Below are 17,578 nucleotides of genomic sequence, written 5' to 3' on the forward strand. Positions count from 1 at the left end.
CTGTTGCATATGTGATTATGCATCTCGATTTTGCCCGTGTGCTTGCGTTGTAGTGCACCTTAAAGAACCCCAGGTGGTCGAAATTCATCCGGAGCCCTCCACTACGGCGTGCCTCATAATCAGAACTGGTTTGGGCACGTAAAACACCACAAAGAAGAAGAATATCGATTTATCTTTCAAGTAATGTCCGCCTCTTCGTGTATTTCAGCTCCAGGACTAGAAATGTGCTCTATGAAACAAGCGATTTAAAAAAAATGTGTAGCCTAGAAGCTGCCATCATAAACAGATTCAATATTGCTTTCAAACACTATTTCTATTTCGAAAAGCCATGACTTTTTTCCCTAATGACTGTATCTCAATTAAGTACGGATTAACTTATAATACACCACTAACATTCTGCCACCAGGTGAACGTACCTTGGGTCCGATTTGCACCGTATCCACAAATACTGGTCGAAAGTGAAAAAGATCGAACAAAGCTGGCACTGTACAGAATTTTTTTGAGGGCCGTAATAAGGTTTATGTTTGCCCGCGGAAAAAGTTCTGGTCTGGACCCAAGAGATGAAAACAGCTGCAATGAAGACTCAGAGCAAAACACTGACACCAACGATGTAGATGATGGTATCCGTAAAGTAGTCGGTGATATCATCGAAGTTGAACAGGCTCTAGCTAAGGTAAGTGTCAACTCGACACAATTCAATTTATTGTGTAGGCCCACGTTACTTTGGCCTGAACGCATTAATGCTCCTCATGCGTAATACCATTTAATCGAAAAATCCCGCCTAAATAATTTGTCATATACGGTGTGTTTTTTTAAGATACATATTGCTTATAAAAATGCAATAAGCACAGCGAATGTGGTGTTTCAGCACAGGAGCTCTTAGATGAGGCGAATATAGTCTGCCGCTAATACAGTGATCTTCAGAAAATTAATTAACAAAAATTAAACATGGAACTTTGTTCTTAGTTCCTGGTAATTCCTTAAATGACAAATTTGTATGCAGCCACATTTTAATGCACTCAATTTTCCTGAAGTATTGAAAACTGCTCTTCAGTCGAAATATTCATATTCGAATAGCTCAATCGAAGCAGTATTGAAATCGAGCTCATCCCACCGCTATGTGAGACGGCAACGCCTCGCAATGAACTGTGCGAAGAAGTTTAAAGGATTGTATGCCATGACAAATTCAGACACGACACACAGATGCACCTGATATCTAGACAAAGCGTGCCTTATCAATAACTGCACTTCCTGGCCGCTAGGTTGAGTTTGAAGCTTCACCACGCTTTTTGTCACGGGACGTTTTGTCTGACGTGACAGTTCGGCCGCCTTTTCTACACTTTCGGTAAGCTCAGTTCCGGTGTCGCCTACATTTCCTGTTCAAATTCAAATAAGACAACTTCAAATGAAGTGTAGTTTTCGAGATTAAAAAAATGAAGGTGCACTACAATGTAACTGGCTCCAATCTTGCCGTTAACATAAGCGCTACCAGTGCAGTAATAAAAACGTAATTATTCATTTCGTGCCAATTAGTTTTCTGCGTCCCTAGTTTTCAGCGGCAAATTACGTCCTTCTTGCTAGGAACTCCTCTGTGAAAGCGCCATGTTAATCGGCTTATAGCTATGCTACAGGTATGTAAGGTGTTAAAAAATCACCCTGTCTTGAAGTGTCACTGCCATCAGTTAAAACCGAACAAATTTGTGAAAAAGCCCAAGCTGATCGGTGCCATCACCGCACAATATTTATTCTGTATTATTGGAGTATGCATTCAACAAGTGTAATGGTTAACCGGTATTTGTACGTAGACTGGGCTTGATGCTGCCACCTTGAGATATTAAAAAAAAAACAGACTGAACTGCAGTTGACATCTAGGCAAAGTGAAGCATTCTTGGTGTGGGTGGATCATGAACCATTTGTGCGTGTATATCAAGTGTGGTTTTTGAGGTTTAAGTATTATTCAAAACTCGTATGTTATGCGAAGAAATAATTTTAGCTGAAGTGAGTAATAGCCAGGCCGGACATTCTGTATACATATTTACATGCAATACATCAATTATATATTATTTGTTAAAATTTTTGTGGTGATACATAGTGTCGGGTTGCACTTCTGGTGTTTATGATGTGTCAGTGTCTTATAGTGCAAGTGCGAATCGAAACGCGCAAAGCATTGTAACGAGCTGGTTTGCCCGCGTGAAAGGCTGTTCTATGCCGCTTGTCGATGCATGTGTCCGTGGAGTAATAGTTTCAATATCATGTTCTTGTGAGAGAGGCCCTGCGTTCGAATTTTGCCATTGAACAATTTTAATATTATTTATTTAATTCTTTTAACGGCGTACTATGTTGAAAATGATTAGTTTGTAAAGTCACAAAGCCATTTGAAGTGAAAAGGACTAAGTGTACGCCAAATCCATGTACTAACCATGATTCCCATGCTAGCTGAATTGGCCTGCTTCCAGCGCCCGTAGACACTCGCACCTCAATTCTCTCGTGTAATCATTGTATAAAACTCATCCCTGAAACGATAAACTAGTAATCCCCTTCTTCGCTGCGAAGGTGGCGCCACCATCCCGTTAAGGGAGTTCGACGTAAGAGGCTAGATGCGTGTGAAAAATGGCCTCGAACTCGGCGTCAAAGCACCGCTCTAAACAATAAAGTTTGGGGTTTTAGAGGCAAAACCCGTGATATGATTATGGGGTGCGCCATAGTAAGGGCCTCTGAATAATTTTGAATATTTGTGGATCCTTACCGTGCAGCCATCGCACGGCTGTTTTTGCACTTCGCCTCATCGAAATGCGGCCGCCGTGGCCGGGATTTCATCCCGCGCCCTTCTATAGCTATATTGTATTTTGATATTATTAGCATGCTTTACCATGATTCTAAATTTATTGAAACTTTAGATGGGCCTGCACCTGCTACAGTGTGCTTAAGTCATGTTGACACGCATACTTGTTTATCTTTATCCCGTGACCGTATTTCATTAGCTAACAAATGTCAAAGGTTATCGCTCCGCGCAACGCGCGCCTTTTTGAACGGAAGTTTCGCCAACGTTATCGATGGTCCTACCTGTTGTCTATGTTATCGCGGAGCCTTGTGTGATCAAATTCAGTGCACAGCCTTCCATATTTTAGCTATATCGCGCAAGCGTTCATCACGCGTCATTTTAGCGCCTTAAATCGGCGATAATCAGCGAGAGCAGTACGACTACTCTCAGGCCCACTAAGCATTCTCCTGTGCAAGACGCGTCTAATGCGATGTTCCCTTGAAGAGGACGCACGACCACATTATAGTGTTCTTGCGCGACATAACTAAAAATGCGGAAGGCTGTACATTCTGGAACACTGGTGTACACTGGAGAACTGTACGCCAGTACCAGTCATTACGCTGGAAGGTTCTTCGAGCCACGTATAATTTGCCGAAGCGGCCGTTTCATGTCTGTCATCCACGTCTGACATGTCCGAAGAAAATAAGGTTCATTTCTTATGTGAGGTATAAAGCAAGATCGTCTCGCCACACTAATACGCAAACCGCCGATTACCTTAGGTGAAGTTCTAACATAGGCGTCGTCGCCTGAAAAGACACAGGAAACGCAGACAAGAAAATTCAACCGCTACTCGATGCCAGACTGCACCGAAGAACCCGCACTCTGCACCAATTCTCTGCGGGAAACTAACTGTAAGGTTGGTCATACGCGAAAAGCTACGGAAGATATTCCCATCGTCGTAACCTGATGTGCCATGAATTGCTGACATCGTCGGTGAAAAAATTCCGCAGTCGCAAGAATTTCCTGACCCACAGCAGCCACAGCCGGACGCCTACACCGCTGCCGCTGCTTCCTCAACGCCCACGTCAAAGCTTCATGACACTGCATTTTCGTCACCCGACACCGCCGCCGATACCAGCCCGCCCGCCCATCACCCCGCACAACGCCCTGAGGAAGACCGACATTAGGCGCGTCTCCGACCACCACTCACTGTGCTACCACTGCGGAGGAGCGAGCCACATCAACCGCCGATTCCTATACCGTCAGATGGGACTACGAGGATTCAGCGTGAACGTGCAGTGCCCGCGACATAGGAATTGACCATGGGACATCGCCGACTACCAGGCAGCAACTGAATGGAGACTGTGACGATCTTCCCATTCGACGTTGCCTTGTCGCTACGACGTCGATTGGCGCACCCATGCCCAGTCATTTAGCCCATAGACAGAAAAGAAAAAAGCTGCAACCGATAGAGGCACGGTTGTTGTTCCTTGAAAAGCCGAAGATCCACCGCCACCGATGAAGGCACCGGGAAAGACACGACGCCACCCGAACGAAGCATCGAAGCCAAGAAAACGCTCCCTAAATAAGACCTGACGGCCCAACGTAACATCACTGAAACAACGCGATGCAGCCGTGACCCTACACCGCGCTCTACGTGCAACGCACGACAAAGAACCACCGACCTGGACGTTCTTTACGATGACCACTCACCACCGCTTCAGTGGACCCAGGCGCCGACTACTCCGTCATGAGAGGACCCTACACTGCGCAGTTGCAGAAAGTTAGAACTGCGTGAGACGGCCCCCAAATCAGGACAGCTGGAGGTCAACTGATAACACCCACTAAAATCTACACGGCGAGAATGGACATCAATGCCCAGACCTACCCTGGGACCTTCGCTTTCCTCCAACAGTGCTCACGAGACCTAATTGTCGGCATGGACTTCCTGAACCATGCCATCGACCTGAAGTCCATGTAGATAACGCTATCTGAAGACCAAGTGATACAACCGGAGAGCTCTGCGACTCACCATGTCTTGAGTGTGCTCGAAGATCAAGTCAGCTTCCCTCCCTCCAGCATCACTACTTTCATCGGCACCCAAATACCTGCAGACGTAGAACGCGTCATCGAAGATGACCAACGTCTATTGATTGACCGCGAGATTGCCTTCGCAAGAGGGATCGCTCGATTGCACAAAGGCAAGTCGAAAGTAATGTAGACGAAATTCGGTAAGGAGGTCAAACAAAACAACAAGGGCACGACCATCGCATACATCGAGGAACATGTGGAACCCAGCAGGACGTTTGCCCCCTCGGATCCCACGACATCTACTTCGACAACCCTAGTTCCTGAACCAGCTTTCCACAAAAAATCCAGGTCTTCTTATACTTGAACAGGAAACACTTTGACGTCTTCTATACTGTGACAAAGACTGCTTTTCGGCGTCATCAATTTTTCATTAAACGCCAATTAGTAAAGATCGCATAATAAATAAAGATTGCGCTCAACCATTCCTTCTTAGCCCCTACCGAGTTTCGTCATGAGAACGAGAAACTATAAAGCAACAACTTGACGAAATGCTGCGTGAAGAAACCATCCTGCTATCGAAAAACCCGTGGGCGTCGTCTTCTGTTGCCTAGGTGGAGAAGGATTGAAATCTGCATTTTTGCGTCGATTATCGTCTCCTCAATCAGGCCACGAAGAAGAACGTATGCACCCTCCCATGGATAGACAACGCACTAGACTGACTTTGTATCGAAAATTTTTTTTTCTTCAATGGATCATAAGATTGGCTACTGACAAATGGAGATTCGGTGAGAGGGACATGAAAAAACTGCATTTGATTCCGACATGGGAGCAGCCAGCGGCGAGCCGGGGACCCCAACGCGTCTCCGCCGGCTAGTACCTCAGGACCTCAATAAAAGTTCATTGTCTGTCTGTCTGTCTGTTACGCGCGGACAACCTCTTCGAATTCAAGGTCATACCGTTTGACCTTTGCTAGTCACAACATTACAGCGCGTGTTGGACAAAGTCCTGGCAGGCATAAACTGGCAGACGCTATTCTACGACAAAGAATGCCTTGCCATCATTGGGGTTACCGCAAAGTTTCGGCCTTACCTATAGGGTAGGCCCTTTAAAATTGTGTGCGGCCATCACGCATATCTTTGGGTGGCAAATTTAAAAGATCCTTCAGGAAACCTAGCACGGTGGGCACTTACACTGCGAGAATGTGACACCACCGTGGTCTACAAGTCCGAAAGGAATCCCTCTGATGCCGGCGGCCTGTCTCGCGCACCCTGCGACCCGCCGCCACAAGACGGTTTAGACGAGGACACCTTCCTGGGAGTAATAAACGCCGACTACTTCGCCGAAGACCAGCGAGCAGACCCAGAGCAAAAACGCTTGCTGAGTACTTGGAAATGTTACGATTGGCTTTCGTGGTGAGCAATTTATGTCGGGCCGCCAAAGCCATGGCGAACGCCCGGGCGTTTAAAATATGCCGTGTCGCTCGCAAGAGAGAGAGAGAGACAGAAGAAAATGGGAAAGGCAGGGAGGTTAACCACAAGGGAAGGTGCGGTTTGCTGCCCTACGCTGCGGATAGAGGGAAGAAAGAGGTAAAGTGACAGAAAACTATGACATAGAGAAAGAAATGAAGCACAGATGCTCAATCACAGTCTGTCACTGTCACCGCAATCAATCACTGCACAGCACAGTAGCACTTGTAGCATTGTACACATCAGTTGAGGCTACAGCCGCTTGTCCAATTCTGTAGTCTTTGAACACTACAACAGAGCTTTCGTCGCCCCACGTTGCGATGTCTTGTTATGGCAGCCTTCTAAAACGGTTTCATCTGTTAAAGGTCTGTGATCCATTAGCGCTATCGCGATTGCGAGCGATCGTGTCTTTAAATCGTAGCGAGGACAGTCACAGAGAGGGGTTGAAGAGTATCTTCGCTACCACAGTCATCACAAGAGGCGGCGTCGGCCCATCCGATTCATAAAGCAAAAGACTTCGTAAAGGCTACTCCTAGCCATATTCGATAAAATAGGGTAGCTTCGCGATGGCAGAGACCAGCTGGGATGTGAAGGCGTAGAGAAGGGTCTAGGTGGTGCAGTCGGTTGCATTGAAAACTTGGTGTGTTCCACCGGGGAACGTTATATCACGAGTGAGCATTCCAACTTTTTTAACGGCATCTGTCCTTGATAACGGTATCGACTCTTCTTTGCCGCCTTGAAGAGCCGACCGAGCAGCGTTATCGGCGTGCTCGTTGCCTATGACGCCGCAGTTACTTGGAGGCCACTGTAATGTTACGCGGTGTCCTTGCTCAGCCAAGGTGTGGATTGGCTCTTTCATCTCGAATACCAGTTGTTCGTGTGGTCCGCGCCGCACGGCTGATAGTAAAGACTGCAGTGCTGCCTTCGAGTCACTGAATATGGATCTTTCAGGTTGTTCCTCGCTGACGAGACGAAGTGCAGCAAGTTCCGCAGCAGTCGATGTCGTTGGGTGACACGTCTTGAAACTGATGGTGGTGGCTCTCGCAGGGATAACCACGGCTCCAGAGGAACACTGGAGAGTTGCCGATCCATCTGTATCAATATGTATGTGGTCAGCGTACCTCTCGTACAAAAGGAGCAGCGTTAGTGGTTTAAGAGCAGGTGATGACAGCTCAGACTTTTTTCTGATTCCTGGTAGCGTGAGGTGCACTGCAGATCGAGCCAAGCACCATGGAGGAATCGATGGCTTAGTAGCAGGGGTGAAGCCGGATGGGAGGCGGGTGTAACAATCCGAAATCGTAGTACAAAATGACGCCTGCGGCCTTTGTGACGGTAGTGCTGCAAGATGATGAGAACGAGCACGCCAAAGTGCCTAATGTGCACTCTCAACACTTCCACCGCAGTGTGTGTTTGTATGGGTTGGTCTTGGGCAATTGTTACACTCGCCATTGTTGACACGCATTTAGGCAAACCAAGGCAAACTCTAAGAGCTCAAGCTTGAATAGCCTGTAGAACACTCTTTTTACCAAGGAACCCATGGTGGCGGAACGAGTGTTAATTGCTCTAGCCATCAGGAGTAATAAGTGGGCCTTCATTTACAGTGATTCAAAAGCAGCTATAAAAAGTTTTGATAAAGGCTACGTAGCTGGAGTTGTAGCTAAACTATTTGAAAACATTAAGATTAGGAGAACAGAAATCCGATGGTTTCCTGCACATATGGGGAAAGTGAACGAGACTCGGGTAAACCTCAACGAGGTTGCGCCTGTCTTGGCACGAGGACTTGCTAACCGTGACAGTCATAACCGAGCCGTTCATCACCAGGCCGGGGAATATAGAGATCATTTAATAACTTATAACGAGATAACCAAACACTACTATCAAGGACGCAGGAAACCCCTTTCCACACTCAAAGCTAAACAGGCCTCAGGCAGTCTCGCTGCGCTTATTGCACATACCCCACGTCGTACCACATTAACAAAATATATCCAGAGAGGGAGATTAGGATGGAATGTAATGTTTGTAATGGCATAATTTAAATCAAACCTATGCTCGCGGGGTGCCCCGCAACTCTTCCCAGCCTCCTGGACGAACGGACTCGATGGGAAAAAAGAATACAAAGCCCATTGCTTCAAGACCAACTAAGGGCTGTCCAGAGGGCCCATAATGTCGCTGAAGGGCTTGGCCTAACAGTGCCAACATGGGAGCGGCCCGCCTCGGCTTAAGTTGAGCCTCCGGACTTCTTTAAATAAAGTTTACACACACACACACGAAGATTAGTCCAGCAAGTGTTGGTCAGTGCGGGCAAACTGTATCTCAGAAAGCCCAGAAAAAGAGCCCCGTACAATTACAACATTGCATACACTGACATTTCCCAAGTCTTCCCGCCCCGAAATTTGAAAAGCTGGGATATTGCTGTCAGTTGCTGTTTGAAGTAGGTTAGGTGCGGGCTCCATGAGAGATTTCTCTCAATGACTTTTATTTTATTTATTTTTACTCTAACTACCCACGGGGTTTTAGCAAGGTGGAATAGAATACATGAACTAAGATACAACATAATGGAAAACAAAATATATGTACACGCATAGGTCCCAGTCAAGAAAGAACACTAGAAAAACAAGAAATTAAGCAAAGCATTTATGAAGTGTGCAAATGAAACAGGGGAATAATTAGCGCAGATATTATATAGACAGTCACTATAAAAATAACCATTTATGTTTCAGCCATCAACAAGGAATGCGAAAGCTGGCAGAGTCAGCATGAACGATGCAGCTGCTGAGGTTATTCCAGTCTCTGGCTGCTCGTGGAAAAAATGAATACTTCAAAGAGTCACTATGAGAGCGAAAAGGTGTTATTTTTAGTTCATGTCTTTGGCGGGCTAAATAACCGGAAGAAAATGCAGTCTATTTGTTAACGTCCACGTTATAGTACCCCTTTCCTAATTGATATAAAATTTTAGACGTGATCAGCGGTTTCTACCGGATAACGGTGTTAGGTTAGCGCGAGCTTGTAGTTAAGTCACGGAGCTGCGACGAAAATTGTTATAACTGAACTGTACGGCTCTTTTTTAACAAGAAAGTGTTTTATGCCGGGGTCCACCAAGACTTCATTGACGTATTTCCGTCACGGAAATACGTCATAGAACATAATACAAAGAAAGAAACCAGAAGAAAAAGCTCCACAAACATGCAAAATTTGGAAATCGAACCCACAACCTCTCGGTCCGCGACGATAGATCGCCGAGCGTTTAACCCATTGCGCCACAAACGCATTTGCAGAGAGCTACACAGACGCGCCTTATATATCTAACACTCCTCCGTGTACCCGCGCTCTTGCTCGGGGCGGTGCCGCCGCCTACGAGCAGAAAAGAGAAGTACTGCATTATGACACTAACGCGCACCGACAGTGAACGCTTCGGTGGTCTCAGCACTACGACGCCTCGATGCCAGCATTCGAAGGGACGCTGGCATCAAGAAGCACTACCAACGCCACCTAGGTGGCGTTCACCGTACTCAGCACAGCGGAGCGTGGCCTCCGCAATTAGCTCTGAAAATGTTTCTGAAGTTGATCGCGGAGGCTGCAATTACGACGCGCTGTACGCGCTGATTTGACTCGGTGACGATTCAGTTACGTGCTTTGTCTTGCGCGTTGTATTAGTGTGTCAGTTACGTGCTTCGTCTTTCGCGTTGTGCTAGCGTGTGCAGCGTAGTGCAGCTTCCATATGCACGACGGTTGCTCATGGTCATCGACGTTGGTAGTCGTGATGGAGGAGACGTGCCACCAGGCGTCAGCGTGGGTGCATCAACGCCTAAGACGCTTTAGCCACAAAACACCAACAGACATTATATATCAATGTGCAATAAACATTACACTACTTCTGTGAAGACACGTTTCACTTTCGTGTTCTATACCGATTCCTATATAAGAGGGATCAACCACATTTTTTGACATTCTCCAGTTTCAGAATATTATCTTTTGTATAGGGGTCGCATATTATAGCAGCATAGTCTAAGACTGCGAATCCTGCCCAGAAATCTCGCAAGCGTTCAAAAATGCTTAGGATGCCACAACGACGAGAATACGTTAGGCCCGCAGCCTTTGTGCTCGAATTCTCATCTCCTTTCCCACGGCCCGCACCACGCCCTCATGTCTGCGTAGGCTAGCCAGGGCAGTCTACTTTCAGCAAGCGGGACGATTAAGCTTAGCGTGTGCATTCGCTCCTTCTCCCTCCGCAATAAAGACGCCGGCGGTATCCGTGTGGCCGTGTGTGCGTGCCAGTGCCTTTCCCTCTGCTGTGACAGTGTTGGTTAGAGACACCGTTGTACTGGCTTCCGTGTACATAGCGGCAACCGCAAGCTTGCACAGCATTCGCTCTCTCCTCCTGAACGACGGCGTTCCAGACTCTATTAAGGACGCCCCCGCCAACGGACTTCAGCCTTCAGCATTCATGAGCACAAGTTAGAGAGTGTGTCACTCTCCGTCCGGAAGCTTTTAGAGCTGACTTAATTGACGCAAGGGGGCGACCTTTCCAAGCGAAATTTGTTTAATAAACAGTTGGCTTGCACGATAAAGTTATTGGTAATATTGTCACGTAGTAGTGATAGTCAAAAAGCATAGTGGCACGACGCAAGCCACGTAGCTTATTGTTTATTGAGCGAACCTGCGCGCAGCAAACCAAGAAGCACTCACCAAAATGATAGCGGTAATCACACTGGTCGATCGTCCCGAATATAATCTGCCGATCCGACGTGTCGGTTATATACACCGGGTGTCCCACTTAACTTGGGCCGAACTTTGAAAATATGCAAAGGGCTTCATAACTTCACAGAATCAAGGTAATTTTTTTGCCCGTCGTTTGGAGATACTCAGATTATTTTAACACGAAAGTGTTTTATGCCGGGGTCCACCAAGACTTCACTGACGTATTTCCGTCACGGAAATACGTCAGCTTACAATGTACACGAACATAATACAAAGAAAGAAACCAGAAGAAAAAGTTCCACAAACACGCAAAATTTGGAAATCGAACCCACGACCTCTCGGTCCGCGACGATAGATCGCCGAGCGTTTAATCCATTGCGCCACAAACGCATTTGCAGAGAGCTACACAGACGCGCCTTATATATCTAACACTCCTCCGTGTACCCGCGCTCTTGCTCGGGGCGGTGCCGCCGCCTACGAGCAGAAAAGAGAAGTACTGCATTATGACACTAACGCGCACCGACAGTGAACGCTTCGGTGGTCTCAGCACTACGACGCCTCGATGCCAGCATTCGAAGGGACGCTGGCATCAAGAAGCACTACCAACGCCACCTAGGTGGCGTTCACCGTACTCAGCACAGCGGAGCGTGGCCTCCGCAATTAGCTCTGAAAATGTTTCTGAAGTTGATCGCGGAGGCTGCAATTACGACGCGCTGTACGCGCTGATTTGACTCGGTGACGATTCAGTTACGTGCTTTGTCTTGCGCGTTGTATTAGTGTGTCAGTTACGTGCTTCGTCTTGCGCATTGTGCTAGCGTGTGCAGCGTAGTGCAGCTTCCATATGCACGACAGTTGCTCATGGTCATCGACGTTGGTAGTCGTGATGGAGGAGACGTGCCACCAGGCGTCAGCGTGGGTGCATCAACGCCTAAGGGCGCTTTAGCCACAAAACACCAATAGACATTATATATCAATGTGCAATAAACATTACACTACTTCTGTGAAGACACGTTTCACTTTCGTGTTCTATACCGATTCCTATATAAGAGGGATCAACCACATTTTTTTTACATTCCGCCCAATAACATAATTACTATCAATAAATTAATTAACTTCACAAATATTATATTTAGTTGAAAAGTGTAAATGAGAAAATTGTACAGCAACATTAAAAACTTCGGATATAACTTCGAAGAGGCGACAAACAGCCGTCATCATTTCCTCGTCCTCACACAGTCGTAGTCATGCCATTCTCGTATTACACTCGTCGTCATCTTATTGCCGTCATGCGTCATCGTCATGCTTTCGTCGTCATATTATCTTCAGCACTTCAGAATAGTTATCCGATTGTTCCCATGGCCCCATCATCATGCCACCTTAGTGGTTTACTGGACTCCTTTTCTTTTTTCGTCATTCGCTTGTAGTAGTGATTCCGTTCTTTATTCATAATTATGCCGCCAGGGTCATGCATCGGCATCGTTGCGTGGTTGCCTTAATTGACGTAATAGTTCCGCGGAAACCCGCGTTTGTGTTCCAAGTTCAAGTCCCGGACAATGACGAATTTTTCTTCAACTGCGAGGCTTTTCTTTCGAGGAACCCGTGTGGGTTTCCTTTGTAGCCATTGCTTCGATTGGGTTGATGTTTTATTTTCAATTTCAGGGCCTTTATTATTGCGCTGATAAGCTCAACATCGCGCCATTAAATTCGGGCCGCGGAGGCGGCACTTCGAAGCACGCGAAATACAAAAACGTCATTGTACAGTGCATTGGGATGACGGTAAATATCCCCAGGTAGTCAAAATTAGGCCGTAGTCTCCCACTTCGACGTGACTGATAATCATATCGTGGTATTGGCGTGAACCAATCCAGAATTTCGAGTTTTTTATCATTTCCTCGTCATCACACAGTTGCCGTCAAGCATTGATTGTCGCAATGGCGCCGTGGTCATTTCATTGTCATCGTTGCATCTTCGTCATCCGGTTCATGCTATCATCTTCATAAAGTCTTCATGATACGATTGTGGTGAAACCGTCGTAATCATGCGCCATTCTTTATCGCATTATCTTCATTATTTCTTTCTTATTCCACATTTGTCCCGTTCACATTATTCCACATTGTCCCTTGCGAGTGAGCGTCATAACAATGTGGGCCGATTGCAAAGACAGTTTGTTTCACATACGTATAGCCAAATCAATCGAAATATAAGAATAAATGCTGCAATTTATAAATAAAGTTGTCATGCGCAGTACGGTGTGTTGCTACGCTGCTAGAATGATAATCGAAATAAGTCAGCAGTCATCGCGAGTTTGTTCCTGCCGGAATTTTTTGTTTAGTTTCATTGTGGGTCGCATTCTTGCTTCCGCAAAATAAAACGCCAAATAAGGGTGTAAAATTTTTTAATTTTACAGGTACTAACATATACGATCGAAAATTGTAAGTTAAGAAAGATGGTTCCGAACAAGTTAGGGACGGCGAGACGAGCAATGGATCGAAATATGTTAAATATAGCTTAAAGAGACGGGGAGCGAACGGTGTGGATCAGAGAGCAAGGTAACCATCACTCTAGTTGACAATAAAAGAAAAAAATGAAGCTGGGAAGGTTATTTTATGCGTGGTACTGAAAACCGGTGGTTCATTAGATTTACAAAATAGGTGGCAAAGAAAGAGAAGCGCAATCAAGGAAGGCGGAAAATTAAGAAGTGTAATGAAATTAGGAAATTTGTACGCACAACGTGGAATCAGATAGCGCAAGGCAGTGGTAAATGGATATCGATGGGAGAGGCCTTCGTCCTGCAGTGCGCAAGAAAATAGGCTGTTGGAGATGAGAAAAATTAGACCCAGACGCGCTGCCCCGTGTTTTCCCTTGGCATTTCATAGTATGTGCAGCCGGCTCAGCGAACCGCAGTCAATTCACTCTGTTTGTTTTTATCTCCCTTTGGGTTCTTGTGGTACCGTTAACTTGGTCAACAAGCAATCTCCCATTAAGAGTTAAGTCTTTCTAGTGTCCTTGGTTTTAGGTACCTACCTTGTTGATTTATTGTCTCTCGTATAAAGTGAATCCGCTAGCAGTGGTTCTCAGTACGGGCTTTTACAAACACATGCCTTTTGATGTGAATGCCATTCTTTGCTTCCTTCAAGTATTCTGAGTCCATCTCTCCGTCTAGCCTCTGGAGCCCGACCAAGAGACCGAAGTAACCAAATAGCTTTGGCCTCTAGGTATGTCCTGGTAACGATGCGATCGTAGTCGTTTTATGGTTGTCATTTTAGATTCGTCAGCCTCGTCTCATCATGGCATTGGCATCATGCCATCATCGTTGCACAGTCTTCGTCAACACACTGTATTCATGCAGACACCATTACGTTGTACCACCGTCAATACTTCAAAAACGTCATTTCATTGTAGTCAAGCCGTCATTACTCCAATGGACGTCATTCCTTCCTCGTAATTTCACCGTAATCATGCCGTTGTCAATCAATCATGATACTGCCAGCGTTGCCATGCCATCATCGTTATTTTAATCGTCGTCGTGCATTTTTGTCATAGAGTTGTGGTGATGCCGTAGTAGTTGTGCCGTCAGTGTCAGTGCAGATTCCTCATTTCATTTTCGTCAAACCATCGCTGTCCTGCCGTCGTCCTCATTTCATTGTCGTTCATCATAAAGCTTTCGTCGTGCCATCGTCATCACTTTATGAAGGCCCTACCATTGTTATTCATGGTCATCTGATCGCATTTATCATTCCTTCGACACTCCTTCTTCATCGTATCGTCATCTTCGTCATCCTATCGCAATTATACTGTCGTTATTTAATCGTGTGTCTGCCGCTGTTGCCATGACATCGCAGTCATTGCTTCGCTGTCATACGCTAGTAGTGATGCTTTCGGGGTCGCCGCATTGTCGGCATCTTAGCTTTGTCATCCGATTCTCGTCCTACCGTCCTCATGGCGCATGGTCGTCCTACAGTCATCGCACCATAGTCGGCGTACACTCGTCATTTCATTGTCCTCATGCTGTCATCGTCACGCTTCCATTGTTATGCAATCGTCATTTCAGAATCGACAAGTAATTGTTACCACACCTTCGTTGCCGTTCCATAGAACGACAACGATGTGTCACAGAAAAGTAGGCTGATCACAGACACAATGTAGATAACCTCTTGCTGAACAATTTTAATTTCAGCCTAACCACTTCAAGTTCTAAATAAATGTGCCCTCAGCAATACGGTGTGTAGCTACACTGCTTGAAAGCTAATCGCATCAACCTCGACATTCGTCCTGACATGGGTTTAGCCGGTATTTTTATTTGACTATTATGACACTTCAGAAACTTTGATTGTAGTTTCAATAACCAATTGGCATCAGGTAATAATATCACAGGCCCTAGCGACAGAATACCATATAGCATTGGCCTTGAGATATAGGACAAAGTGACACTTATATAGTGCTTCGTAAAGTATCTTTAGACCTGTAACTACGCACATGTCTTCTCAGTTGCCGCTCTTTCGAGAGAGGAGTAAGGCTAGGTTGTGTATTGTCCATGCCTTTTGGTCTCTAGATGATGAAAGGGACGCTTCGTTTTAGGAGACGCTTGCCTGCAGATACAAATTTTGATATTTTATTGGAGGCGAACATACTTTAAGTGGCCCATACGTAAAATATCAGTATTATCAATACTGACACCTGCTCAAGAAAAACTAAAATACTAAATATGGACACTCAGTTGGAATTAGATACACATAGTGCACACCCCCAACTCCTTTCGTGCCCATCCACCTTTCTTATTTTATTTAACAATATACAGAGAAACGTGTTATCTAAATTGTGCCCCTGGAAAAATCCCATAACAGAAATTCTGCTACTATGGAAGGTTCACTGATATTTTCAGATTATTCCGCAACAATTATAAACATATAAACATATATTCATTTCTAGATGGCACTGGATGCTCAGAAGCATGTCACACACACTGTTATTACCATTAAAAATTGGCAAGATGAGCTTGATGATGAGGTAAGCAGGACTGCTAATTTCTATTGCTATGTGTTGTGGCTTTCTACAAGAAGCAAACTACTATATAAAAAAGTGTTCTTGACAACGCTTTATACTACCATGTAACACTGTTCGCTGAAACGGCTGCAAAGAGTCCCAATTTCGTACGAAGTCGAAGCATTGAAAACGATAGCATTGTTTGGCATCGCGCTGGAGCTCCAGACCATTATGTTATAACAACACGCTTAGGCGACATGGCGCAACGCACTACGCCTCATGCTACGCAGCAGGTACAGCACCCTGGAATTTAGCCGGCCGCAAAGAGATCTGGACCAGTGAGGAATGCCAGCCTCTGCGTTGCAATGCTGTCGCAACTCTATAGTGCACAATTTGAGACCGACGGAAAACCGGCAGTGCTTGTCAGCGCCTAATGAATAATGGACACAATTAGCTTTGCATATACTGTTCGTTCAGCTCAGACCAGCGTCTGCATTATGATATGGCATGCATAGAACTGCTCAGCAGGAACAAAATGTGCGCGCGCACAACGGTTCTTCTGCTAGCAGAAGCCAGAACGCTACAGTGACTTCTTCAGAGCCCATTAAGAGTAGTGTAACGGTATGTCGACTTGGTTACGTAGCTTGTGGAGCCACATGAACAGCGCGTATAGGAGACCTAACCGTCCACCCTCAGCCGCGCATGCACGTCGAAACGATGACCACAACGGTGGTGGCGCTGACAATTTGAATGAGGCTTGGTTGTCTGCAGAAGTTATGTCTCAATCAAAACAACATCGCTTTTATTATGAATATTTAGAAATAAGGTACCTAAAATTGCGGCATCTTAACTGCTAGGCACACAATAACACACAAATGGGGCATAAAGAAATTTGGGATTTTTGTAACGCTCTGCCGCTTTAGGACGCTACCTATAAACCTTCCTAAGTCCTTGGAAGAAATCGACCCAAGTAATCAAAGTGACATTGCTACTTTAAAGTCTGCCTTTCAACTGCAGAACGTTTTGTATTTCTCTCGCCCACTATGGTCAGGCTATTGGTTTTTACACGCCGCCCATTTGCAGTCTCTAAGGTAGCTCAATATACATTTGTTTATTGTGGGTTAGGCGCGAGGTCTATTATTGCAGTGCAAACCGTTAGCACTTGGTATAGTAAAACAAGAACAAAACTATCATATATCATTGTAGTGCAGGCACATGTTCACAATATCCTATCCTCAGAAAGATATATGCTGCTTGACATCTATGCGCGGATGTTGTTAATAACTCTGATATTTTATAATGGAAGCGCATGCGGCAAAATCAACCATAAGGAACACATACGAATCATTCCCCTCATGTGGTGCAAGATGGCAGTTGCCATGTCTGTTGAAGTCTCCATAATTGGCAACATTATATTACGTGGAGAAAATCACACTTTTCGCAGTTTACCGAAATTTCAGAAAGCTATATCTCCTTCTTTTTCTACTTTGTTCTTGTAAAACGCAGACAATAATTACTCATTAACGAAAACGAAGTACCTTTTCACAAATTGTTGTTCAGGCCACTCTTCTCTATATCTGTTAATAATTGAAGGACCAGAATTTTATAGGTAGTGCTTAAAAGACATTATTTAGGTGCA

At 45.5% G+C, this 17,578-nt stretch overlaps 1 protein-coding gene across 1 annotated transcript in view; it reads left to right on the plus strand.

Annotated features, from left to right (window-relative positions):
• LOC125940127 (neprilysin-like) overlaps positions 1-17,578 on the plus strand; it is a 195,526-nt gene that overhangs the window by 65,180 nt on the left and 112,768 nt on the right. Inside the window, exons 7-8 of the mRNA XM_049655840.1 lie at positions 407-673; positions 15,886-15,963. Of these exons, the coding sequence (XP_049511797.1) occupies positions 407-673; positions 15,886-15,963 (345 nt within the window). The remainder of the gene's footprint in view (positions 1-406; positions 674-15,885; positions 15,964-17,578) is intronic.

This window comes from Dermacentor silvarum, chromosome 9 (genome assembly GCF_013339745.2).
Source record: "Dermacentor silvarum isolate Dsil-2018 chromosome 9, BIME_Dsil_1.4, whole genome shotgun sequence".
Taxonomy (NCBI): domain Eukaryota; kingdom Metazoa; phylum Arthropoda; class Arachnida; order Ixodida; family Ixodidae; genus Dermacentor; species Dermacentor silvarum.